The sequence below is a fragment of the Sturnus vulgaris genome, chromosome 13 (assembly GCF_052056855.1).
Source record: "Sturnus vulgaris isolate bStuVul1 chromosome 13, bStuVul1.hap1, whole genome shotgun sequence".
Lineage (NCBI taxonomy): Eukaryota > Metazoa > Chordata > Aves > Passeriformes > Sturnidae > Sturnus > Sturnus vulgaris.
The window spans coordinates 3448487-3475438 of record NC_142255.1 but is presented as its reverse complement, the minus strand read 5'-3'; the positions used below and the strand labels follow the sequence as shown (position 1 = coordinate 3475438).

Below are 26952 nucleotides of genomic sequence, written 5' to 3'. Positions count from 1 at the left end.
GGAGACGTGCTTCAGAGCAGTGCTGTTTGGCATTAGGCTTACCATCAGGTTTAGCTGTTACCTTCCTCTGCAGGTTCCTCCAAGGGTAGTTCAGAGCACATCAAATAAGCTCCTGTGCTAAACTGCTTAAGTTAAGCTTGCTATCCTCTTTCTCCTGATTGTAGGTTACTGGTTTACAGGCCATCCATTCTTTAGAGTAGCAAGTGTAACTATATTTAATGCTCCTATATAAGGAGTGAGCAGCACAACCAGAAACTCCTAGAGGGAAAGCAAAGGGTGAAAAACACTGTTATGGACAAAGTGTGCTGAGGCTTGCTTACACAATACAGCTGACCTCTTCAATACCACCTCATTTATCAGCAGTTTTAATGGCAGTCAGGGGGAAGTGGGTGTGTTAAGCTTTGAGTTTTAAATGTTTCCAGTACAGGAGATACTTAAATTTTCATTTGCCAAGATGAAGTTCCAACATCATGTATAGAAATTCAGTAGTTCAATTGGATGGAAGTGGAGATGCAGAGAATGGAGAGAGGTAGTTTTCCCACACTATGTCTTTGACCATCTAACTTGCTCTTAAATTGCCTATATTTATAGGTTGGCAATCTGTGAAAAGTGTAAGAAAATTCCTTCTCTCAGTAAGAAATACAGTGGAAGGGGCAAGGATCTGCTCAGAAGAAAACCAAAGTCTTGACACTGGTCTATGAAATCTTTCCTCCAGGCACAACATACTGATGAGTCTCAATCTTAATGCTCACAAAGCACAGCAATCTGTACCAAGAATGGTGGTGACCACTGCTGTGTTAACTGGTTAAGTGTGATGCTGCCCTTTTTCAGCTAATCTGTAAATAGCAGGTGTTAATAGTAGTAATATGCAGATATTGCATATAAACAACCTCTTTCCATAAGATTTCATGTACTTGGTGTTCAAGAAATCCTTTCTTTGTCTGATAATGCTCTATAGAGAGGCACGTAGTAAACTGAGAAATTCTTTATGTAGCTTTTGTTTGATCAGATGGAAGGAGTTGTCTGTTATTTGCATGTTTAATTACATGGTTCATCTTTCATACTGGTTTGTTAAGAAAAACTAGTGGAATTTCAGAAATCTGCATAATTAAATCCAAAAGCATATGCAAATGAATGGCCTTAAAAGAAAAGTCTACAGATTCTAGTGTGGAGCTAAGTGTATTATTTGATACTACTGGACAGAGAAGACAGAGGACTATGTGGAGCCTTTACCATCAAGTAACTGTAATTTTTATTGAGAAGTAATTCAGTCCTGCAGTTAAGACCTTGCAGAATATAAAACATCACAGTGGACTTGATGCAAACAGGGAGGATGTTTCAGGTATTAGGCAATGGTCACAGCTGCTTCATATTCTTCCAGAAATACTTTTCTGACACTTCTGTCCAAAAAGGATGTGTTTGTAGGTGTTCCATATTGTCTGGAAGGAAACTGAAGAAATAAGTATCTTTGAATTTTTAGGAGGAGTGAAAAAGCAGCCTCATTAGCTTACTCATTCAGTACGTGATAGAGACAGGCTGAATTATTCTAGATGGGTCTTTTTTGTTTGGTAGTGGGTGGTTTATTTTTTTGTCATGCTTTCTCCCCCAGCCATGCTTATGAGCTCCATATGTTAGCCTGCATTTCAGTGGCAGTGACTGAAGAGCAGGAGCAGAAGGGAACTGCAGAGGTCCAATGGAATAATCTACCCTTGGGAAACACACTGGGTGAAAGCCCAAGGGTCACAGGGTCAGGGTTTGGGGTGCTAACTACCTTAGCTCATTTGGAATCCTTGTTCCTATTCTGTATTTTAAATCTTATAGTGCTAACTTTTATCTCTCTATTTTTCAAAACTCTTGAACCTAAAGTGGTATTTTGGGTGGGATATATAAGCAGAGTAATCACATAACATATAAGAAAATTATGTGGTTCAAGTTTTCTCTCACTTTGAGGTGCTGAGCAGTACAGAACTGAGCTCTAAAAGGACAGAAGAGATTTTGTCCTGGTTGCATAAATCACAAGAACTATGACAAGTCACAAGAAATATTTTCTATGTTAAGGTTTACTTACCTTTGTCTTCCTCTGTGTAGATGTTGATTTTTTTTTTTTTTCACTCAGTTGCAGTAAATATTGCTTTTGTTCCACATTTTCTAAATTCACTGGTTGGTCTTATTCCTCTGGAAGCTGCTGTTCTAGAGTGGATACTTCCCAACTCCTGTACCTTTTTCAATGACCAAATAAAAATATGCCTCTGAGAAAGCAATAAAACCTTAGGTGTAGAAGCTCATTCTTAGGATTAGGATTACTCTTTTTCCTAGTGTGTAAAAACAGAAAGTAAAATGAAATATTTCACTCTGAGGTTTACTGTGCATCCATCTTGGAAATTAAAGTGACAAAGTTTTAGATCCTTTACAGAAAAATACCCGTTGTACCTTGATTAAAAGTTTGTATCACCTATAGCATTTAGTAGTTTATATTAATGTGCTTCTTTAGAGTGAGGGCCTTGCTTCTTTGGAGTGGACTTTGCTCACTAGAATATTTAATTTTTCAGAAATTAATGTATTGTTAATACCTTCTAGTTAGTGTAACTTTGTAATGTAAAGCTGTTTGTAAATATTGCTTTTCACTTACTTGGAGTCTTTTTTGTTTGTTTCAGGGTGCAGTCTCTGGGTCAGTTCAGGCTTCAGATCGACTTATGAAAGAACTCAGGGATATATATAGATCACAGAGTTATAAAACAGGTAAAATGCCTCAGATTTCCCTTTTTAAAATATGCTTTAAATGAATTCTCTTGGGAAATACTTTCTGCTAACTTTTCTGTGTTTTATTGCCCCATGTTTGTTATATATGTGCGTGTTTGTGTGTGCACTTATGTAAAAATACATAGATTCATTTTATATACTCCTTTTACATAAAGTAGTTTATTTGTGGAGAAAAGTCAGAACATATATTGCTTGGAATAATGATGTGAATTACAGTGGAAAACAAGCTTGTATATTAAATTAGTTTGAATAATGACCAGTGATTACCTTTAGGTAGTGGATGGCTGTTTCATTTATTCCTTATAGGAGCTGTAGTTAAACTAGCTCAGCAAAGGATTCAGCATATTGAATTGTCTGAGTGTTACCATATGAGAAATAGAAGTTACATAGATTTTGGGCAAGTTGTGTTCCTCTAGGTCTGCCAAATAGACAGCTCCATCACTGCAGCCAGTGTGGGAGCAGGAGCAATGCCTCATTAGAGAGTCAGTATAAACTGAAATACTCTTTCACTTTTTGAGCTTTTGTCCATATGTATCTCTAGTGGACTTAAATCTCACTTGGCAATGCCATTTTAATTGTGTGTAAAAGAACAGAGGTGGAGAGACAATAGGTTCCTGTTTTGATTTCTCATGTTTAACTTTGAGATCAACTGTTTCATCCATGGAAGTGTTGGGGACAGTTATAAAATGTCTGGGGTATAAATTTGATGGGGTGACCTAGTGTTGATCTAATGCAGCCTCCTCCTTTTAGCTCTGCTGCACCTGAGTGCTGCCAGTGTGCCCCAAGCACATCTCTCTGGGAAGGAGTGGGCTAGTGGCTCTAGGGAGGGGCTAGAACAGGTCTGTGTGAAATCATGGGGAATGCTTTCCTGCCCAGTTTTGACCTTCAGGGTTTGTTTTGGTGATTTGAGCTAAGCTGGCTGGAGCACAGCAGCCTGTAAGGAGTGCTGTGGGGTGCTCAGTTGTGTGGTGGGACCCCTGGGCAGTTGTGGTTTGAGGGGAGGTGTAGGATCTCTAGTAATGCCATTTTTGGCTTTAAATAAACATACCTTAACAAGCTGCAAAAGACTGATCTTGATGTAGGAAAGCCTACTCTAAATTATGAGCAAGAGCAAATCTTGCTAAACTTTACAGAAAGTTGAGGTTCTAAGGGGTGAGTGCAGTAACTTAGAGCTTATGACTTAGGAAATTTGTAAAAATACTGCAAGTGGGTGCCTCGTGTTGATCTCTAAAACATGGTCATGAAGTGGTGTCAAGTGGAAGTTGACACTACGAGGATGATGGCAATTCTGCTTTGAAACACCATCCTACTGACACATTTATTGCATTTTTGCCAGTAAATTGATGCTGTTTGTTATAAAACTTACCTAGATTCATTCCTTATGGTTTCATTTATTCTTTGACCTTGAGTGAATTTCTGTTCCCAGTTCTTTTCCTTCTCACAGAACTCCTGCTTCCATAGCCTAGTTCTGCCTTTTGTTAGGTAACTGGCACCATGTGCACAGGCTGTGGCAGCTAATTGGTTTTTTAATGTCATTTTTGTTCAGAGTATTTGCCCCATGGTCCATTTTACCCTAAATTTAATTTCTTCCTACTGATGCACAAGGGGAACCATTGTGAAACTCCCACGTTCTGGTAATTGTTGCAAGGTAATTTAATGCTGTTATCATTTCTTTGTACAAGTCAGGCTAAGGCTGAGTTTTAGTTGGGTAAGGATGACTTGATTTAGTTTGCATGAGGTTATGTGTTTTTAGGACTGACAGTAGATTGCAAGCTTGCTCTCAATAGCAAAGTTGCTTATCTACCTGGGAAATCTAGGAGAAGAATTGCCCTTAAAGAAACAGAAAATAATTTTCTTACAAGCTGACAGAAGCAAAAAATATTCCAGCAAATTAAGATATTCTGTTATGAATTAGGCAGTTTCATTAACCTGTTCAGATAATGGGAGCCACAAGTCCTGCAAAGCAAGATTCTCTCATTTCCACGTATCAGACTGAGATTCACAAATGACTTTATGTAATTTTAGGGGATTGGGAAAGGAGGGCAAGAAGCAAAGAATTTGGGGATATTAAATGAAATCTTTCTGTTCATATCTTTAGCATCTGTTTTATTCATATATAATTCATATAGAGTTCAATTCTCTGCTTTTATCCAAAGACTGTATGGGATTTACTTTTTGATATAGTAATGTTGCCCTAAGTAAGATGTTGCCTCTGTTTTGAAAGGAAGTGTTTTTCCTTCTACATTTAAATTTCTTTTTTTTTTTTGCTTGCTTTGTGGTTCTGTGGGTTTCTCTTTACTTGATCACCTTTCAGTAATAAAAGCCCCATCTTGTGTTTAAACAAGAGGAACCTACCTTGATTCATTTCCTAAATTAAGGACTTCTCAAAAACTGCTATTTATAAGTTAAATGCTTTTTGACATGGAGCCCCCCTGGTGTTGGTGCTGAGGAGACCCAGATGCTCTGTGGCTGACTGAAAGGCTGCTGCAGTTTTGCTGTGGTGGGAAGGCTCAGTCCTGAGCTGAGCCTGTCTCTGAAGAGCCCTCCTGCAGCTCCTGGCTCGGGGGAGCTGGCAAAGTGTGTGAGCCTTGGAGCTGGAGGACAGGAACTGTGGGTAAGGACAGGAGGCCCAGGATGGTGGAAGGAGGAGGGCAGGAGTGGGGCTGGAGGCTGAGTGAGTGAACAAAGGGATGGAAGTTCTCTTGTGATCTTCTATTGTTTAGCAGTGTCAGGAGCCTTGCTGTAACTTATTGCCTTGTCTGTAACGAGTATTCTTTGCTCCCATCTGGGTGCAGGTGGAAGAAAATATTCTGGATACAAAAATGGAATAGATTTGTCATTAATGGGAGTTGACAATGAGCAGAGTTCTGAATGTCAGCTCTTGTTGTTACATCAGAGCAGTACAAATTGAAATTCTTCCAGTTTGTGACTAACACTAAGGTCAGTTCAGAAAATAGTGTCCTTGGATCTGGGGAATTGGAAAAAAGCCTTGATAGCTCCTTTGGTTGATCCTCAAACAGAGATGTCATGTCTCTGAAGTAGCTGCTGATTAAAAGGGACATGGATAGCACAGTGAGTATGTGTTCAGGCCTATATTGTTATTCTGGACATGGTAAAATTAGAAATTGTGCTCTTGGCTGCAGTATCCACTTGTTAGTGGCACTCAGGAGAAACAAACATAGGTGCTTTAACTTCTGTGCCAGCTTTGAAATGCTTTAGAAATAAAGGTGTCTGGACAACTTGAAATGTCATCTGTACTCTAAGTACTAATGCTAATAAGTTTCAACTGCAAGTTTATTTTTCTGCTAGAATAATAAAACTCAGAAATTAATACCCCCCATTCCTTGGGGAGAATGTGGTGAGTGCAATCTGGTGGTTGTATTGCCTTCAGAAATCCTTGGCAGGTTCCTGATTTGCATATGGCTTCCAACTAATTATGTCAGCAACAAAGATGCTGCTAAATATTAGGCCAGGCAATGAGTTTAATAATAGTGGGTTAGTCTATATGCATGAATATTCTGTGAAAGAAGAAGTTTAACTTTTGTACATGACTGATACCATGCTCTAAATCTTGTCTGATGGTTAAAGATTTATTGCTTTTTCCAGAGCTGCTTGTGAATTTATGCAGAGAGGAAGTTTAGAATATACAAGAAAATGGCAGATCATTTCCATGCTTCCCTGGGAGTGAAATGCACAACTGTTGTTTAACATGCTTCAAACAAACAGGCTGAAAGTCACCAGCTGGCTCCCACAGGTCATTCCATTCTTCAGATGCATCTTCCTGGCTTCCTCAGTCAGCTGTTGGGAATGTGCTTCATCCACTGCAGTGTCTCCTTTTTTTGGGGGTTTCTGCTGCCTATACTCTGTGTGCTGTCCTGGTGTGCCTGTACTGATGAGCACCTGTGAAACCATGCTGCACACTCACACTGTGTTGTAAAGTGTCTTAAAAACATATTAGTAGTGTAATGGATGTAAAATATAGTGAGCAATGAGCAAGCTGGATTTGTAGTGGAAGGTTTGAGGGTGAAATGGTTAAGTACCAGAAAAAAATTGATTAATGTGGATTTTTTTAACAGAAGTGAAAACACTTTTTCTTTCTAGTTGCTCAGAAGTGCATCTGCTACTGGAGCAAGGACATGCCTCAGCATCAGTATCCTACCCATTGCTTATACCTGCTGACAGTATTCATATTTAAAAGCAAAGATTGTTTTTTGCTAAGTTTTCTATCTACAGTTTTAGTGCATAATTAATTCCATTTACTGTTTCTACAGGGATATATTCAGTGGAACTGGTGAATGACAGCTTGTATGAGTGGCATGTTAAGCTTCTCAAGTAAGTTAATAAACTTTTTACATGTTCTGAACAGCCTGTTTTATTATTGCTGGAGAGATTCTTGATGAATGAGCATATAAGATAGTGTGTTACAATAGTAGTAGCAGTAATGGTAATTGTAGCCACTAAATAGTGGCTGTAATTCTGATACATAGGAGATGTGTAGAGATGGAACTGCAGTAATTGGGCTGGCAAAAAGACAGACCTGCTTTTCACTGCCAATTGTGTATTGCATGAACTGATATTACTGTTCAATTCTAAAACTGCTCCAAAATACGCAGCCTTAAATGATGAAAATTTTTTTCAAGAGTTTTTGCATGATTTTTAAAAATGTTTTTAATGACAGGAAAATCCAGCTTCTAGTTTCATTTAAGATGTAGAAAAGAACAGAACTGAGTGTCACTAGTTGTTTATTTCTACAGTTAAACAGACACACAGGACTGAAACTTTTAGCTATCATGTAAATGTGAGTTATATAATGATATGTACCCTGTCTTCTGTCATCACCTAGTACACAAAGTGAAAAGCAGTACATAACTCACCTTGTTACACCCATAGCCCAATAACTTCAATCCTAGAGGTGTTAGTGTGAAGTGACTCCTGGTAAGAGGATCATCTGCTGCCATCCCTATACAGCACCTAAGGAAAGGAATAGCCTCCCCAAACTGTGCTGCAACATCTGGAATGGAGGCAAGAGCTTCCATGGCCTCAGCTGTGTCCTGGGGATGAGGGGAAGGACTGAGGCTCTTTCAGCACAGTAGTTGACCTGCCTGTAGGAATTGTTGCCTTATCCTAGGGCTGAGACTTGTGCAAACTGGGTCACCAGCTGCTGAAATAGTTTTGTTTCCTTCTTAGTGTAATCATGGGCACGTGAAGGTTTTGAGGCTGAAAATGGCAGGAATGACACATGAGAGAAATCTGTGTCACATTATTGGAGGCCTTCCTATGGAGCACTTCTGAAACCAAGTGCTCAAACCGTGTGCAGTGATTTGAAATCTCTGTTCAAATGCTGTGAACAGGTCTCATTTTCTGCCTTCAGAAAAGGGGAAGTGGAGTGCATGCAGAAAATGCCTTCCAGAATGTCGAAAAGAAGAAGTGTTAATGTTTGTTTATTGCAGCAAAAAGTGTCTGGAAACAAATGCAGTATGTGCAGAGTAGCTGAGGGTAGATGTCAGAGGAAAGAGCCTGTGTGAGGAAGGACCAGTGTTGTTACTAGAACAAGTCCTTTTGAACTGGCCCAGCAAAAGCCATGGCTTGAAATGAGAGGTTCCTAAGCACTGGAAAACTTATTTCTGAAATAATTTCACACTGGTAGGATGGGGACAAAGCAATTCTGAAATGAGATCTAATAACTTTGTAGTATCAGCTGTAGCAGAGGATTAGATTTAATGGTCTTTCAGTCCCTTTAACGTTTGGCTTGCTGCAGGTGTTTTTGACTAGTCTCTTCTATTTAAAAGCTGATGAGGTGTCAGAGTTTGGTGGGATTAACCCAGTAGTGTCTGAATTAATGGCCAGGCTGCTCACCACCAGCATTTTGGAACAAACAGTTGTTGAAATTCTGCTGAGCTGAAGCTGCTGGCTTTAGTACTTCTGCTGATGCAAATTACTTTCAACAGCTGATGCAGAACTACAATTACATATTCCATAAAGGATTCACTATGTGCTGAAAACTAGATGACTAGTCTTCCTGTTTTTCTCCCCTCTTATTTGAACACAACTGAACTGAAGAGAATTAAAATTGCTCTTTTCAAATAAGCAGCTTATTTTGTGCTGTGTTTAAGCAACACTTGATAGCATTGGGAATGTAGTAGGTTGTAGCACGTTCTCATGCTGATCTTGTGGCAAAGTTTTTACTTGGAAAAAGGGCAAGAATTTCCTACAGTTCACCTTAAACTACAAGTACATAAAGGAAGTCTTTAAGAGGAATTACTGTTTACAGGTAGTAAAAATATTAACTTCATCCATGATCTCTCCCCTGCTGCTTTTATAGGGTTGATCCTGATAGCCCACTGCATAGTGATCTTCAGGTCTTAAAAGAAAAGGAAGGTGTAGAATACATTTTACTCAACTTCTCTTTTAAGGTAAGCATCTGTGGGATGAAAAGCTGCAGTTAAATTTGGGGCTAACTATAGAAAGTGACTGAAATGACCCTCAGCTGTTACTTGAGTAATAATGGATCTGTAGCATTAAAAAAAGGGAAGAAAAAAAGAAAACTAACTTTTAAGTTCGACACTGAAGCTTCCCAGAAAAATGCTTTTTAGCCAGTACTATGGAAAGTGAATTTTTACAGAACTGAAAAATTGTAGTACTTCAAATCTGATTTGACAAATAAGACTATTTAAATACTTTCTGGTTGAGAAGCAATGTCACAGCATTTTCCTTAGCCTGTTTTTTTTTTTATTATTCTTTACAGGATAACTTCCCTTTTGATCCTCCCTTTGTGCGAGTGGTGTCTCCTGTGCTCACGGGAGGGTAGGTTTGAGTTGCCCTGCAGAAATTGTGCTTTGTGGTAAAAATGCTCCAAGTTGAAAAGCTCTGTGCCTGCCATAATGTGTAAGAAGTGACCTCTGTGGGGGTGAACATTGCTGTTCCTTCTCCTGTTGTAGAGTGCCCTGGGTTGGTGCTTTGAACAGGACTTGAGCCCTGTGTTGCCTTCAGTTTGCTGTAAGGTCTGAACTGTCTCTCCTTGCTGGTGACACTGCTGTAAAGTTTTTTATTTAAAAATTCCTCAAATGCTGATCCAAAACCACTTAATTTAATTGAAAAGATGCTCCAAATATAATCTAAAGCGTGTTAAAGTGCTGTCTGTGGCACTTGTGTATATCCATGGAGAGATGATTAAATTCACCTTTGGAAGGATTTTCTGCATCTCCTGGTCTCAGGAAATGATACCTGCATTTGAAAATGCAGTCTGTGATAGCTGGTGCTGATTCTGATTGGATTTGAATTGCCATGTATTCTTCCTGAATTCAGTAAGTGGTTAGTGCAGTTAAATAGGGTTCATGAGAGGTGCTGCTTTCTCAAAACTAAACAACAGACCCAAACACCAGAAAATTCATTGGATTCTAATTTCACTGTGGTCAGACTTCTTTTTAGAATGAAAAAGGATGGCTTTTTAGTGGTCATTTCCCTCTGAATGTTATATGGATGTATGAGGTGTAAATGTCTGGATCATGGAAGAGAATACATTTTGGCAATGGTGAAGTCTCTTCCCTTGGTCCAGGTTTTGTCATGCTCAGGTGTTCTGCTGAGTCCCCATCAGCACAATGGATAAAGGGTTTTTGAAGTTTAAAAAAACTACTTACAGGAAAAGAGCAAGAAAAGATTTGGTTATCTCATATTATTTATAAATGCACCTACATAGTTCGAAATGGTGTTAAACTTCTTTACAGAATTGAACTTTGTTGGTTTCTTTTAGCTACAAATCAGTACTATGCATATGTAGAGTAGCCATAAAAAATTAACTTTCCTTTTTCCATGGTCTCTGCAGTTGTGCAGACCAGCTCAGTCAGTGGTTTCAATTAAGTCTAGTTAGCAAACAGCCTTTTTTTTGTCTCACAGTGCTAATTTTCTTGGCCTAAGTATAACATAACTAACTAGTTAGTTTATTACTGGTTAAAGGGCATTTCAGCTTTATGAACAAAGAATTGAACCAAGCTGGCAAGAGCTTAAAGTGCTGTGAACACTTGCCTCTTTTTACTAACTGCTGATGTCAAGTATATTTTCTTTCACATTTTTTTTCTAGGTATGTTCTAGGTGGAGGTGCATTATGCATGGAACTTCTTACTAAACAGGTGACTATGAGCTCTGTTATCTGGGTAATAAAACATGCCTGAAAATAATGAAAATAGGTGCTTCCCTTGTTGAAGAATCCCTGTGTGGAATAAGTTACACACTCTAAAAGAAACATGGTGGAATTAAACCTCAATCCCACAAGATTTGCCTTGCTGATCTTGTTTGAGATCTTTTCTGCCTTGGATGGCTTACAAGAGAAGTGAGGAAGAGGCAGGAAGTGCAAGCATGTCAGCTTGGAGCTCTCAGAATTTCTGTGAGGAAGGCAGTGTGAAGAGCGAGTTCTGGGGAGCAACACATGTTGGTTTTTTTTTCTAGAAGCCTCTTCAACTGCATCAAGTCAGATCTGGAAAATTATTACAGTCATAGATGATTCGTGTAGACAGAGTGATTTATTTTTCTCCTTAAAATAAGTAAATGAATGAAGTAACTTACTTGCAGGCTCTGGCAGAAACTCTTGTGAGCTCTGGGAAGGCAAAGCAATGCCAGAGATGAGCAGAATTCTTCCAACGTCCTGAATTGACTTCATTAGAGATCAGTCTTTTCTGCTTCTTGGAAAACAGAGTTGTAATTTCTGTTGTGACAGAATTGCTGAAAATGTGTCAATGCTGTAAGGATGGAGCTTTTTTGTTTCTGTCTTTAGAAATGTGATTCAGCCTTTTCACTCTTCTCACAAGTTTAGTACTAGGACTGTATATAATTTTACAGATTTTCTGTGGAAAATAAAAGTTAACTGAAAAGAAGTAGTTAAAACTGGAATGCAGAAAAGAAAAGAATCCCAAAGTACACGTTCCAAAATAGATTTGCAAGGTGAGCACAAGAAGCAAGTACCTGTTGTATGTTAATATTCCTTTCCTCCTCCAGGGCTGGAGCAGTGCCTACTCAATAGAATCAGTCATCATGCAGATCAATGCCACTTTAGTCAAAGGAAAAGCCAGAGTACAGTTTGGAGCCAATAAGGTAAATGTGCTGTGTTTATCAAATACACAATTCACTGGTGGGCTTGCATTTCTTTGCTGACTCACACAGATGATGTTTAATGACAGAATTGCTATTGCAATTGTCTGGTGTCTGTATGAGGATTTTATTGGCAATTAAAAATTGTTTATGTAATTACAAGCATATGAGGTAGATAAAGCCTTGGTATGGGCAGGGTAGGCTTTTGCTGTCCTTGTATGGACAAGGGAGGGGGAAGGAGGATCAGAATTGGAAAGATTTGGAATTTGTGGCTCGGAGAAAGGAATCTTGAAAGCCAGGAATGTTCTAACATTGTGCATGGACTTTAAGCCCACTGTAGAATTTCCTTGTTAGAACTGTTTTTGAGTCTTGCATGTCTAGATGAAGGTTTTGATGTTAGTTTTTTCTCTTTTCAGAATCAATATAATCTAGCAAGAGCACAGCAGTCCTATAAGTCACTAGTACAAATACATGAGAAAAATGGTATGTATATTTTTGCCACCCTGGGAATTGGTGTTTGGCCACAGAGAAACGTCAAGTGACAAAGTGTCTTACTTTGGCTTGGGAAGACCATAAATGTTTTTTCCTTCTTTTCTTTTTGCAGTAGATAAACAGTAGTGCTCAAATAATTTGACTGCAATCATTGCAACTTTTCCAGCTTTCTTGAATGTTGTGTGTGTGTTCCTGCTGCTTCTTGAAAGGCAGCTCCGTTTTATATTCAGCCAGTTGATCTAGGAACTTCATTGTTACTGTAGCTTTAAGGACTCTTAATATTGGTGAAGTATCTGCTGGAAGTTCATTCCTTTCCATGAAAGATTTTATTTTAATGTGTTAAGAACCTAGTGGAAATAATCATTAAGGAAGAGAGAAAGTGGGGGGGAAAAGACCTGAGATTGAAAAATACAAAAAGTCAAGTGAGGTGTGTTAGCTGGGAAATTGTACAATAGAACAGGGAGACACCTGTTTCAGTTTGAGCTTTTTTGCTCTATTTAAAGTCTCTCTGCTGCATAAAACACATGTGTAAGTGCTTCTGGTATAATTGAATTTACTGTGGCAGTATGAGAAGCCTGAGGCCATAAAAGGTTTAAGTAGCATACGTGTCACATAAAGGTAGTCAGCAGAATTGGTACCTTGGTCTCGTGATGAGGGAGTCAGTGATGTTCTGTGCTCTGGGCTGGACACAGTGTCCCCCAGCAATCCAGGTTGTTGTGAATGTGTTTGTGTGACTGCAGTGAGCACCTCAGCTTCCCTGCTACTAACATAGCACATAACACCTGTACTCTGGGGAGGAAGATCAAAGATAATGACTTCAACATGCTCTCCAATTTTACAGTATTTTGATCTTGCTGTTAACTGAGCCTTTTGCTCTTTTAGTTTGCTACAGAAGCCAGCCTAGCTGTTTACTTGTTTGTGCTACAAGTGATCAGTCCTGCCTCAGGAGCTGTATACAAAGCATTCACAGCACTCAGTGCTGCTGTGAAAGGTGTCTTGAGCTTAGAGCTGCTATGTGCTCTCTGGGACAGCACAGATAGGCCCTGTAGTCACTGTACACACGTTAGAGGAAATGTTACAGGAGGGGCTGGGAGAATTAAGATTGGAGCTCTGGAAGTCTCTGGAAAAAGCAGTGCACATTTGATCAGCTATGATTCAGCTGCTAAACATGCCACATTGTCAGGAGACCAGTTATTCAACTGACATTTCTGAGCTTATTCCTACAGTAAGATTTGCAGAAGTAGGATAAACCATTCAGTTGCTTGTGCATGCCTGGCTCTGCAGTGCACAATGGGATTTATACAAGTGTCCCAGTGCAGTCTGTTTGTATGTCTGTGTTTTAAGTAGCTTGAAGACTTGGGAGTTTTACCTCTCTTCTATTAAGTTTGGTTAGAGCAATGTTCCTCCTTCAGCAGCTTCCTCTTGTTAGCGTTCATCTTGTCCAGCTCAGGATAGCTGCTGCCACAGAAATCGTGTGTGCACACCCAAACACCGGGTCTGAGCCTGGAATGTGCCACAAGGATTGTCTCCAGTGCTGCCTGCTCGCATTTAGGGCACTGGGTCTTGCTGAGCTGGCCTGCTTTGAGGGAAGGACTGAGCCAGGGTAGGCTTCCCTCTCCCACAGGTGAAGAGTAGGATGGTCTGGATGCAGCAACATTGGTGCCTAATGTGTCTCTGTTCTCCACAGGCTGGTACACTCCTCCAAAAGAAGATGGCTAATGCTGAGGACTGTTGTACACCTGGACCAATGTCAACAAAACAAGCTCTTTATGTTTTCCAACACACAGACTCAAGCTATGAGTGCCCCTATAACAGCTGTACTGAGGACTTTAGCTATTAGATAAGTTAGTGGATAATCTGTCAACTGACACGTACAGTATAAGTTACAGCCTTCCCATTCCGCTCTTCTTAGGCATCTGGACTGAGCAGTTTGGGCCTTTACCATATTTGTTCTTATGGATTAAGCAGATTTGGGCCACGCCCTCCCTTCTCCCTTTTTTTTATTTGAAAGCATAAGCTCTCCCTGCAGCAGGCTATCAACTTACTAAAGATCATACAATAGGAGTGAGTTGTTCACACACTTCTGTGTATTTCTTACTTTTTGCAAAATGCAGACTGCAGAGACTTGCATTGTATTGTTTCATTTAAAGCCAAGAAGTTTAATACGTTGTTTAATACTGTTTTAGGAAACGTCAGGTCTTGCAAATCACAGTAGTTTTTCTGGTCTAAAATGACAACGTTTGTAGTATTTTCCAAATTAATGATATAGGAAAACCACATGTATGTTAAGTCATTAAACATTTTTTCATGGCTGTATGAGAATATGAACTGTTTATTGGAAAAGATGCTCTTTGTTTAGATTATCTTAATTTTTTGTTTGGTTTTTTTCTTTTCGATTTTCTGTTTTTATGCAGAGCAAGGCTGTGCCAATAAAACCTTGTAACTAGTCACTTCCACTGGGGCATCAGAACTTGCTGGGCTGTTCCTGCTACTTGTTGGCTCAACCTCCTTAACAAGAAGAGCCACAGTATGAAGCTTGAAGTTATTTAAAATACTAAAAACCTTTTTAGGTGTTCCATTTTATTAACGGGTTGTTGCAATCATTTCTAAACTAATGAACTTATAAAGTGATTGGCACAAATTGAGATGCAAGTCCTTGAATGAAAAATTTTTATATAAAAGCTACAATAAAGTACAAAAACACGTCATCCAATTCAGAGGTATAAGAAATGCTGCCATAGTCATGACGGTGGTTTTGTTATTGAAAGACTAATGGGAACTGTTCTTTCTTTATTAGGAGATGAATCTGGGTCTGTGTACTCACACAATTTCATTGCCTTACCGGAATCTACTCTATTTTGGTTGTAGTACTTAGTCCTTAGGCCCGCGCACCCCTCGGGGCCGAGCGAAGGCTGTGTTCCGTGGATTAAGCACTTTCAGAAGTGCAGAAGCATGTTTTTATGGTTTTTATTTTAGTTGACTATCGAACTTGTGCTCTTTTCTCTATCAGGCGCCCGCGGGTCCTTGTGCATTTGCTTCTAGATCCAGTTTTTAGCTCGAAGGAAACGAGGGGCGAGGCTTGGCACCGCTCCCGGTGCCCGCTGTCGTTGCCCGGTGCGCCGGGCGAGCGCTGGGCACGGCGGGGCTGCGGCGGCCCCGGCCTCCGCCCTGCGGCGCATGCTTCGGTTTGGGTTCCGTTTCTTCTGGCAGAGTTCCTTGGCAATGTACAGTAATTTGTAAACTTGCATCAAGTTTATGAATAAAAAGCATTTTACGAAGCGCTGTGTCCGTGCTGGGGCGCGGGGCGCGAAGGAAGGGGGGAGGTGAGAGCGGGCGGGTCCTCCGCACCGCTAGGCGGCGCCAGTGTGGCGGCTTTTGCCCGCAGGCGTTGACCGGAAGTTGCCTCAGGCGCGGCGGCGCGCGGGTGACGCAGCGCGCCGGGGAGGCGGCGGGGCCATGGAATCCGCGGCTAAGGGCGGCTACGTCCTCGCCAACCTCGCCGAGGTGGTGGAGCGCGTCCTCGGCTTCCTGCCCACCAAAGCGCTGCTGCGCGCCGCCTGGTAAGGGTCGGCGCCGTGGGCTGGGCGGCGGCCGGCTCCGGTTGGCGGGGGCGGTGCGGCCGACGCGGTGTGTCCGTGTTGTGTTGCAGCGTGTGCCGGCTATGGCGGGAGTGTGCCCGGCGGACGCTGCGGACGCGGCAGCGAATCGCGTGGGTGTCGGCGCTGGAGCCGGGCCCCGCCGAGAACCACGCGCTGGTGCGCGCGCTGGCCCGCGAGCTCGAGGTGAGGGGGCGCGAGGGGCGGCCTGAGGGGCGCGAGCTCGAGCTGAGGGGCGCCTGAGGGACGCGAGCTCGGCGCCTTAATTTAAACACTGAACGCGCTCCTTCCACCCGCCCGGCGAAAGGGACGTGGTCGGAGACGTAGGTGGTTCTGACAGTTCGAGTGTTGCGTGTTAATACACTGATCAAAACGGCCAGGATTTGCAGTTCAGGGCGCATCTGTTCATCGCGGCAATCTTGTTAAGAGGTAAACTCTCATAGGCTGGGAGACACTGAATGAACACTGCAGGGCTTCTCTGTCTGGTAGGATCTCTTTCCAGTATTAACCTGCTGCTGGGTCTTCCCTACACAAAGATTCATGTCAAAGTCTTAAGCAGTAGACAGGCCTCAGCAGATCGGTGTTAAAATAACTGGGACAAGGAGGGCCGGAAGCTCCTCTGCACTGTTTCTGAGCATCAGGACAGATGAACAGCAGAAGCCGACAACCACGAATGCAAGGCGTTTAGGTAGTGCTAAAAGAAGGAGCAGAATCATGAGGCCAGTCTGCAGAGCTGTTCTTGCTTGTGTGAGGTTTGGGTTAGCTTCTTGCCTGTGCTGCCAGTTCACTAGCTAAATCTGGGCACTTCTGAGGCTAATGAGAGGCTGCTGTTGGCTCACAGGAGCCTGGTGAGGGGAAAGGGGACCAGCGGGGGCTGGTGGTGGAGCAGTTTCTCCTCGGCTTCTGCCCCCAGTTTCACTCCGCTCCATCCCTCTCGTGTACTCCTCTGCCTGTGTCTTTGCAGAAGGTGCATGTGCTGCCCCAGACCGTGCTCTACATTGCCGACGCAGAGACGTTCAGCGGGCACGAGGAGTGTCACGAGCAAAAGAAAGGTAAAGCCTGGACCTAACTCACTCTCACTTCAAGATACGCCGGGATGTAAGTAGAGCAGAGTCAGCTGAAAGGGAATTAGTTCTCTGAGTTCTGGTTTCAGTGGAAAGGGAATGTTTTGCAGAAATCATGACCGCCGTAGTATTGCATTTGTGGTACGAAGCAGCTCACAGATCTGTGTTAACGTGCATAGATTTTCCCTTTTCCTTTTCCTCCTGCGGAGGACGCTGAGTGTGTTTGCCTGCCGGCAGCCCTGTGTTCTCAGGGAGCAGCACAGACCGGCGTGCTGTTATCAGGGCGGCCACTGATGGGCAGCATTGGTTAAACAGGACGGGGCTGGCTCTGGGATTTGCTCAGAACAGGCTTTTACTGTTGTGTGATGGTGATCTTGGTCTCTTCTTATTTTAACAGCCAGAAAAAGAAACAGTAAAGAAACAGCACTTGCACTTGAAAAGTTGTTGCCAAAGCGATGCCAGGTTCTTGGACTGGTCACCCCAGGGATTGTAGGTAGGAGCAAAATGTGTGGATTTTTGAGAGGTCAGCTTGAAGGTGTCGTCTCCCACCCTGTTCGGCACTGGCTTCAGTTTTAAGGAGTTCACAATGTCGCTGCTAAGTGACATGGAGCTTACTTCATGTATTGCAGTTATAATTAAAAGGGTTGGTTTAATGGGGTAGGCAGTTTCCTCTGGCACCTTAATGTACTTATTAAATGTTGCTTGGATTTAGGTATACATTTCAGTCATATTGTGACTAACTGCGCAGGGCATCCTGGAATATACTTGTTTGTAAAGGTCTAGCAGGAGGCCTATGCAGTAACTGGAAAATTCACAGCCTCCCATGGCAGACTTTTTCTCATGCTTCACTCTTATCATTAGAAAGTTGGTTTTTTACAGTTTCTCACCTAAAATTCACTTCCCACATCATAAGTAAGGTATTTGATTGTTGTCATTGCCATATTTTAATAATACACTCTCAATTTTTGTGTCAGTTTGCTTTATACTGTCATCACATGCTTATAGGACACCTTAAAAACTTGAATATGTCTGTGTGCCTGCAGAAGCTGGCAGGAAGGCTTGTATTGCACTGTTCTTGTTTTCCTGGTGTTTTATATTCGGTGTGCCTGGGGGGATATCTGTAAATATATCCATGTCTCTGTGTCGAAGCTGATTTCAGCGTGATTGATAGCCAGCAGGACTTACAGATTTCATCCTTCCAAAACGTTAACAAAAAGTCACACCAGTTTTCAATTAGATAAGTTGTTACAGAAATAAATTGTCGTGTTTTTTATCAGCTGAGCTGTTCGACCTCTTTCTGCCCATGTTACAGTGTAAATGAAAGTGTTAGAATCTCTGAACACAAGATGCTTGGTTTTGTCTCTGTAGTTACCCCGATGGGTTCAAGCAGCAATCAGCCTCAAGAAATTGAAGAGGGCGAAGCTGGATTTGCTCTGTTGTTTCCCAAAATTGATGGGGTGAAAATTCATACCTTCCATTTTTCTAAAGACGTGAAGAACAGGGTCTTTGATGAAAGTAAATTTGCTGAAGCAGGTATGTCATTTTTCTCTCCTGTACGTGGTCTTTTGTGAGGTGCTGCTCTCTGAGGTGCCAGTCTGGAGTTCTGTGTAGAACCAGCAACTTCTATTCTGGCTCCAAGAGCCTCTGTGGGGCTCCAGCTGGTGACTGCATCTCTGCTCCTCCCAATCTCTGCAGTACTAATAAGGATAAGTTATCTGAGGATCACTTTCCAGTCACCTCTGTTACATTTCAAACGAAGCTGCTCGGAGAGAGGTGTGATGTATTATTTGAGGAGAAACTATGGTTGGATTTCGGTGTTCTGGTTTTAAAAATAAGGAGATCAGTGTTGGCTTTTGTTTGTAGGTCTGAAGAATAACCCAGATCTCCGTGTTGTTCTTCTGTTTGGCTACAACTCCTGGAAGACTGGAGCTACTCGATTTCTTCATCAAATAGTCAATCCATTGAATGAGAAAAGTATCATCCTGGCTGGGGGACAAGTGGAGAGCTTTACATCACTGACGTCTGAGAAGTAGGTATTTTTTTCAAGGTAAACGATGAAGAAACTGGAAAAAATGAGAGAAACATTGCAGATCCATAGCCTTCTAGTTACATTGAAAATCCCCTTTACAGTAGTAAAACAATTTCTTAAAGGGAAAAGTGTCCCAATTGCTACCCTATGATATAGCCAGAAAATCTGCAAGCTTTGTATGGCTGTGATACAATTTGGATTCTGGAAACCCAGCTTGGAGAAACCAACTGGAAAGAAGATTTCCAGCTTCAGATACCTTTGTGTGTTTATTGCAGTCAGGATTTCTTCTCTGGAGTGCAGGTAAATGAGTACCCGTTGTGATGGAGCCCAGGATGTGGCCATGTGTTTGTGTACCTGCCCCGGTTTGGCTCGGGGCACAGAGCAGCAGCTGCACACATGGCAGGGCTGTGCCCCAGGAGCTCACCTGAGCCACCCTGGCTGCTGAAGGATGTGGCACTCCATCCTGTGGAGCACAGTGCAGCTGTGCCTGTGGGCTTCTTGTGCCATGGCAGGTCTGGAGTCCACACTAATATCAAAGTTTTTCTTGCATCTGATTTTGTCAGCTGCACCATTGTCCCAAATAACAGAGCTGACCTTAAATAAAGTCACTGCAGATAAAGGTTAAGTACGTAACTACTTAACCCCGTGTGTCCAGGCCAACCAGTTTAAAGCAACGTGAATCCAAAGACCTTTACTGACTGCTGCCCTGCTTCAATGTATAAATCCGCAGTGCCTTTGCTTGTCTTAAGTTTAACTGGCGGTTTCATTGGAATTGCAGAGCTATGACACACACAGGCTGCTGAATTTGGTGTGAATGAAATAAGTTTATGCTTTATACCTAGTAATGAATGTGGAAGTTTTTCCTGGTGAAAGGTTGCTGCACAAAAGCATTGCTGAAATATGAAGTCTTTCGTTTGCTTTCTAACTCCGGATGGTATCAGAATCAGTGCAGTGTTGGCTGCTTTGAACCCAGTGTGCTGCAGCAGCAGCAGTGCAGTCAGGTGAGGAGTGGTGCCCCCAAGACATTGTCTAACTTGGTGCCTGTTGCCTTTCAGTAGCCACGCCCAGCCTGGCGATGCCTGCGGTGTGGTTGGGTTGGCTTTCAGCGGTGCCCAGATCCAGAGCGCCACTGTCCTGTTAGACCAGGACGTGGCCGATGAGAGGACAGCGGAAGCGGCCATGCAGCGTCTCAAAGCAGCAAACATCCCCGAGCACAACACCATTGGCTTCATGTTTGCCTGTGTTGGCAGAGGATATCGGCATTACAAAACCAAAAGGAATATGGAAGCTGATGCATTTAGGAAGTTTTTTCCAAATGTCCCCCTCTTTGGCTTTTTTGGACATGGGGAAATAGGATGTGATCGAATAGTTACCGGGAATTTCGTATTAAGAGAATGTAATGACATAAAGGATGACCTGCTCCATGGTTATACTACTGTTATGACTCTTATACACCTTGGTTCAACTAAAGCAAGCCAAGCATAAGTAAGGTTTAATGCTTCAGTGAGCTGTTTGTTTCATTCCAGAGAGCTAAGAAGTCTGGAAGAGTGGACATCTTGCAGTCAAAGCCCCTTCCAAAACGTAAACATCATTTTGGTAATATTATCGAGTCTTGTAGTTGCAATAGAGTTTACTATAATATCTGTGAGAAAACCTTGCATTTTGTGTAATCCCCTGTATACATCAGAATTGCAGGAAATTATATTTGATGGAGTTCTGCAACTGAAGAAAGCCTCTTTCTTCCGTAATGAAATGTTTTCTACAAATCACAGAATATGCTGAATTGGAAGGGACCCATCAGGATCATTGAGTCCAACTCTTGGCCCTGAACAGGACACCCCAAGAATTTCACCAAGTGCCTGAGAGTGTTGTCCAAACTCTTCTTGAGCTCAGGCAGGGCTTGGTGCTCTGATTACTTTCCTGGGGAGCCTGTTCCAGTGCCCAGCCACTCTGGGTGAAAAACTTTCTCCTGATACCCAACCTAAACCTCCCTGACTCAGCTCCTTGCCATTCCCTTGAGTTCTGTCGCTGGTCGTGAGAGTGAAGAGATGTTGAAGACCACTGTGAGGTCTCCCCTCAGTCTCTTCTGCAGGCTGAGCAAACCAATTGTCCTCAGCCACTCCTCATAAGGCTTCCCCTCCAGATCCTTCCTCACGGCATTCCTCTGGGATCCCCTCTAAACTTCATGTCTTTTTTATGTTGAGGTGCCCAAAACTGCCCCCAGGGCTGGAGACTGCCCCAGTGCAGAGCAGAGCAGGACAATCCCCTCCCTGGCCCATTTAGTGTCAATGGCAAACCCAAACCCAAATGTAGAAAGAGAGAGTACTTTGATGTGCTCTATGTATGTAAAGCACTCTAGGAAAACTACAGATGCATTAAATCTACCATTTCCTGGATTTTATCTCTAGAGAGATGCAGAACTTTCCCAGAGTCCTATTTGCAAAACTGAACAGTTTTCCTAGATAAAATCAATGAAAATCTTTAGAGAAAAGTAAAGAAGTACTTGTTAAATAAAGATAGAAGTATGTGAAAATACCTTGCCTTCTATTCTTAGAGAAAAAGCTCTGATTTAAAGATGTTGTCCAGCTAAGAGTACAGCTGGGCTCAGCACCTTGAACTGAATTTCAGTTGCTTAACTATGTGGTTCAGAATATAGTAGTGGTTGCCTCTTCTCCTGTAGTGTGACTACAATCTTTTAAGTCCAGAATGCTCAGAAATAAGTCTATCCATCTTTAAGTTTCTTTAGGAAGTTTTTGCTCTTTAATTTGGAACTGTGGGACACACAAGATCTGGGTTTATTATATTTATATAGAGACTTTAAGTAAGACTTGTGCTTCTGTTTTTCCTATGCTTTTACATCAGTCACCTGTTTTGATTGCTGCAGCTGGCATGCAGTATCAAGTAAGTAAATTCAGCATAGTCTCAGTATAGCTGATAATATATTTGCTGCTTTTTAAATTCTTTCCTCCCTTTTATTTTCACTTAGTAATAGAATGACAATAAAACAAGAATAATTTTGCACCATATCACCAGATTTCTAAATGCAAATTCGGGCAGCTGGCCCATTTTCAGTGTAGTAAAAAGAAAATACTTACCTGTACGTTGTACAAGAAAGGAACATTTTTTGCTTTAAATGTACCAAGGAAAACTTCAGTTAGCAACTTTATGCCCATGTCTAGTTAAAACTTTTCCTGAACGTGGCCTAACGAGCTTTAATAGGGGTGTATCTGTCCTGAGCATTAACTGTTGGTGTCAGTGTGCTGAGTGCAGACAGCACTTCCTCATGGCTGTATTGATGAGGGGTTTTTTTAATTAGAAGGTAGGATGAGCTGTGAGTTGGACAACGTTCAGTTATTTCATTTAGAAGGCAAGGTATCTGGAAGTGGAGTATTGGTTGAATTTTCAGAGAAGCCCCTTGGTGCGAGGTGGCTGTGTGTTATTTTAGCATAACCAGAATGTCCCATTTGGCCCTTGGTGTCTGCAATAACCATTTGGAGCAGGACAGAAAGGAGATGTTTTGTTTCTGTAATGCAGACAGGATTCCTGGTGCTGTCAGCCATGCTGAGCAGCCTAGGAAGGTTAGCAGGTTGCTGTGTTCGAGCAGTTAAGAGTGATCAACCACGTGTCCTCAGTAGCAGTGCAGAGTCGGCCTGAAGGTCACAGGAGCTGATGGTGAGCTCAGACGATGGCACAGTTAAACCAGAACTGCCAGGGTGGTCTGCAGGGCACGGGCAGCAGGTCCTGGAGCTGAGGAACCTTCAGAGGTAAACACGGTACAGAACGGGGGGTGGAGGGGTGGGAGATCTGCATCAGAATCCAGGAATCCTTGTCTCCAGTGTCAAGTGTGGGGATGGGCCCAAAATACCCTAGAACCGTGCACATGGCTGGAACCACAACACTGTCTGTCCCAGGCACATCATGCCTGCCATGTGACAGGGAAGTGGTGTAAGTGATGAAATTGTAACATCTGTGATTAAAGTGTTTTGCTATTCAAGTTCATTTTGCCTCCATACTGTTATTTGCTCTTCAACCACAACTCCTTAGAGAACCCCAGATATATTTGATTACAAGGTGCATGTACCAAAAGGCAGAGATAATTGATAGAGACTTTTGCAGTGCCAACATTTATACTTCTGTCATTCAAAAGAAACAGCACAAGGTTTTAAAGTGGATAGAGTTACTTAAATGAGTATTCAGCAATTGAGGCAAATGTGAATAGCAGGACTGCTCTAAAGATAAGGTTTATCTGCAATTGTTACAGTGCTGACAGTAACGGGTTTCCAACAAGAGAGCAGAGTCCCTAAGTGACCACAACTGGATTTTGGTTTTGTTATGAAAAAAGTAAAACTTGCAAAGTCACAAGACCTTCAGGGAGGAGTGATAGTTTTGCTGACAAAAGGTAAAAACACTGTTTTTTCCAATGTTTTGAATATGAATGTTTTGCTGTACATTTGTTCTTGATGTATCATTCAATTAATTGATCTGTAGGTTTCAAAAAAAAATAATAAGCAAGCATGTGATGTATAACCTTGTACTCCCACCACCAAAGTAGCAATTACCAAACATAAAGCTATTACTGCAACTTCTATTTTAACGTTGCTATCCAAAGATCTCCTCATAGGATGTTTCTGTAACATGCAGTTGTAATAAAACGAGAAAAAATTGGTAAAGAGGAGCAAAACTTTTAAGAACAAATAGTTACATAGGATTCTGAATTTCTAGTTAAAATTTTACCTCAAAACTCACTCAGTGTCATTACACCCTCCTAGCTTCTATTTTTCCTTCTAAAAATGAAGAACTTTTTTCTACTAGAAGTAACTGTGTAGTTGTGGGGGTTCTTAGCTTTCATATCAGAAAATGGAATTAAGTTTTCTGGTGATCAGCCCCGTGAGAGAAAAGCAAAAAGCATTTGTCATTCAGATACCTGCTTCTGTTTTACTCAACAGAATGATACAGAAAAATAACATTTGAGGTATAGAAGTTTGCATAGTTAGGAGTTACAAAGATATTAAATGTACAGTTAAATGGTCTTTTATAGGATCTCTTACAGTCTCTGAGCACTCTGCAAACATTAAGAAAGTAATTATTTGCTCCAGTGTCAGATTATTTTTCATGATTACAAGGCGGAGAAGATTTTTTTTTTTACTTTATGAATCTGTGGTGGCTCTCTAAAATCCATTTAATCTTAATAGAGCAGTTCCATGTTCTGCACACAAAACGCAGGTTACACAGTTGTTTGAGTCGAGTTATCTGCAGTTGTTCCTGCTCTAAGCCCATTTCTCAGCTCCAGGAGAGGCTGTTTCAGCAGGACTCCACATGAGCCTTGAAGGGATTTTGAACTGCGTGCTCTGGGGTGTGCAGCAAGGTAAAGCAAGCTCACTTCTGCTGCTGGTGTGCATTGCACCTGTACTACTTGTTTAGGTCAAACAAATACAAGTTTAAACAATGGAAGCCTTTTTAATTGATTATTTCATGCCTACCAGCACTTCAGGACAGTGTGGGGTGTTATTCTAAAGAGAACATAGAGCTACAGTGAGAAACTGGAAACTCAGAGGAAATGCCTCTAACAGGTTTGGATGATTTGGAAGTGATATCACCTGGATACTTATATAATTATCAGCAGAGAAACAGCTAATTAGATTTTTTTCTCTGAAGTACTTTGATAATTTCGGTGAAAAAAAATTTATTCCCAAATCATTGGGATTTGTGCTTCTAAATGTTTTTAAAATACAGTGTATAAATTGGCATCATTACATTTCACAGATGTGTCTTCCCTGAGATTAGCAGGTAGCATAAAATTCTCGAAATAAATGTTTCAGAGATTCACATCACTGAGTCAGTGGTAGGTCATGTCACCTTTCCATGATAAATTTTCACAGCTCTGAGAGCTAAAAACAGCTTTCTTTGAAATAAACTCAGCTGAGTTGTCAATATGGCAACAATGATGGCAAACAATAATCCTTTCAAAGAGGAACTCTCCTAGAATCTTCAGACCTGCTGAAAATGACTGAATGACAGGGCAGCAAATTCTGTGATGGAGAATGTACAACATAGATTCAAGTGACCCAGCCCTCTTAAAAATCGCTACCAGTGGAAGCTCACCCAGATTTTTACAGCCCATTGTTTGCCTGCACAAAAGCTGCAGATGAAATATCATTACTTGCATTGAGAGGATAATTTGAAAACAGTCACTTTTAATGTGTCCTGAAAAAAAAGAGTTTTCAAATGCCACAGAAACTGACATAGAGGTGCATTGAAAAGTGTTAAAAATTGGTTGTAGCTTTAATTTGGGGGATGAAACCATCAGTATCTTCTTGTTATTTCAGGTTCTGCAGCTGTAGGTTCTGTTCACATGCCCTTACCTAGCTCTAGAAATGGTTCCTGCTGAAAGGTTTAGTGAAGTGTCAGTGTCAAAGATGGAACTGAACAGGAGCCTGACTATTGGTATTTCACAGGGTTTGTATTGCCTCCTCTGCTGTCACGAAATGATCCCTTGCCTTACATACAGATTATGTTGAACAGGCTACAGGAGAGCAAGAACAGACTTGGATGAGCATAAGCAGATAACTTACACAGAATAATGACCATTTCTGCTGTGAGAAGTTCTATCCAGCATTTCTTGGCTTTCTATTTTCAAATAACTGAGTTACACAATCAGAGCCTCTCTACAGCTCTTCAAAAATTCATGGCCAGAAGGAAAATGTTTTATTTTAGTGCAGTGAATTTTGAAGGAGTTGCACAACACTGAGGTTATCTTTAAAATGGGGAGTGCTACCAAATGGACTTCTGTTGGTTTTTCTGCTTAATATTTAACATTATAAATCAAAAGACTATGCAGCACAGAGAAATCCTCATTTTCTTTGAAAAACCATTTGACTTTCTTCTTTAACTGTAACTTTCACCATACTTTGCTCCAGTGTTTGTTTGGACTGCTAATGAAAAACAATTCTATATTGAGTAACATATAAGCCACCTCACACTCACAGGTCTATAAAGAGATTTCCTGTTAATGGCTGTCAGTTCTGCAAGTGATCAAAAGGTTTTTGCAATACACTGTGAAGAGACTTTTACCACAAGGTTCTGGCAGGATAACATGATCCCCAGGTATAAAAGAATTTTTGCCATAACACTCTAATAGATTGTTGTGTGATCATAGTAATGGAGTTTCCTAGTAAATTAGTCTTTTCCAGCTTCTTCCCTACTACATAACCTTTCAGCTGGTGGAGAGGTAATTTTAAAGACATGAGATCTTCAGTTTCATGAAAATGGGAGTCAAACAGGAGAGAGCCCTTACTATTCACACGTTTATAAATTTGTAATAATTTTTAAGACTCCAGTGACTCCAACTGCAAGATCTGATCCACTGGAACTGGAGTTTCCTTAACTTAATTCTCACAGGACTACGTCATTAATTTTGTAAGCAATCATTGCTAAAGAGTGTTGCACTATTTTATTATATATACTGTTGGCTACCCTGTACTTTCTGTGGCATTTGACCATTTTAAATGAATTTGTAGCCTGATGCCATTTTGATTTGAACATCATAGTCACAAAGTTTGTTTACTGAAATAATTTTAGCAGCTGAAATGTTCTCAGATGCAATGGATTTGAGGCAGTCTGAATTGCCAGTAGCATTTCCTTCACAGACAACAATGTTGCATAAATCCGCTTGTTTGCATTTAAACACGGGGTCAGTTTGTTCAGCCCCACTTTTTGTACAGATTGTTTCCCAAATAATGCAAACAAGCTCAGGAAAAATGAGTAATTATTCTATGTCTGTCTAGAAAGCTGAGAGGATTCAAAGAGCTTATACAGAATAACTTCAGTCCACTTATTTCTTACATTTTCTATCAGTATCTCCTTTCTAAATTGCCACTGAAGATGACCACAAGCCTTTTCCTTCTTCAGTGGAGACAGTATACCCAACTGT

The 26952-nt window shown here is 41.4% G+C and overlaps 2 protein-coding genes across 5 annotated transcripts in view; both read left to right on the top strand.

The window, feature by feature from the left end:
* UBE2Q2 (ubiquitin conjugating enzyme E2 Q2) overlaps positions 1 to 15611 on the top strand; it is a 45125-nt gene extending 29514 nt beyond the window's left edge. For 2 of the 4 annotated variants that reach the window (XM_014879191.2, XM_014879192.2), the window contains exons 6-13: positions 2655 to 2739; positions 7032 to 7092; positions 9083 to 9173; positions 9506 to 9564; positions 10838 to 10886; positions 11749 to 11844; positions 12258 to 12324; positions 14021 to 15611. In XM_014879191.2, the coding sequence (XP_014734677.1) occupies positions 2655 to 2739; positions 7032 to 7092; positions 9083 to 9173; positions 9506 to 9564; positions 10838 to 10886; positions 11749 to 11844; positions 12258 to 12324; positions 14021 to 14052 (540 nt within the window). In that variant the 3' untranslated portion in view covers positions 14053 to 15611. The remainder of the gene's footprint in view (positions 1 to 2654; positions 2740 to 7031; positions 7093 to 9082; positions 9174 to 9505; positions 9565 to 10837; positions 10887 to 11748; positions 11845 to 12257; positions 12325 to 14020) is intronic. The other 2 variants (XM_088172350.1, XM_088172351.1) reach the window with 2 other exon arrangements.
* A 138-nt stretch (positions 15612 to 15749) lies between these two features.
* On the top strand, positions 15750 to 23021 carry FBXO22 (F-box protein 22). Its single transcript, XM_014879144.2, has 7 exons — positions 15750 to 15893; positions 15983 to 16115; positions 16894 to 16981; positions 17391 to 17486; positions 18362 to 18526; positions 18857 to 19022; positions 20078 to 23021. The coding sequence occupies exons 1-7, from the start codon at positions 15790 to 15792 to the stop codon at positions 20505 to 20507; spliced, it is 1182 nt and encodes a 393-aa protein (XP_014734630.2). The 5' UTR covers positions 15750 to 15789; the 3' UTR covers positions 20508 to 23021.
* The last annotated feature ends 3931 nt before the right edge of the window (positions 23022 to 26952 follow it).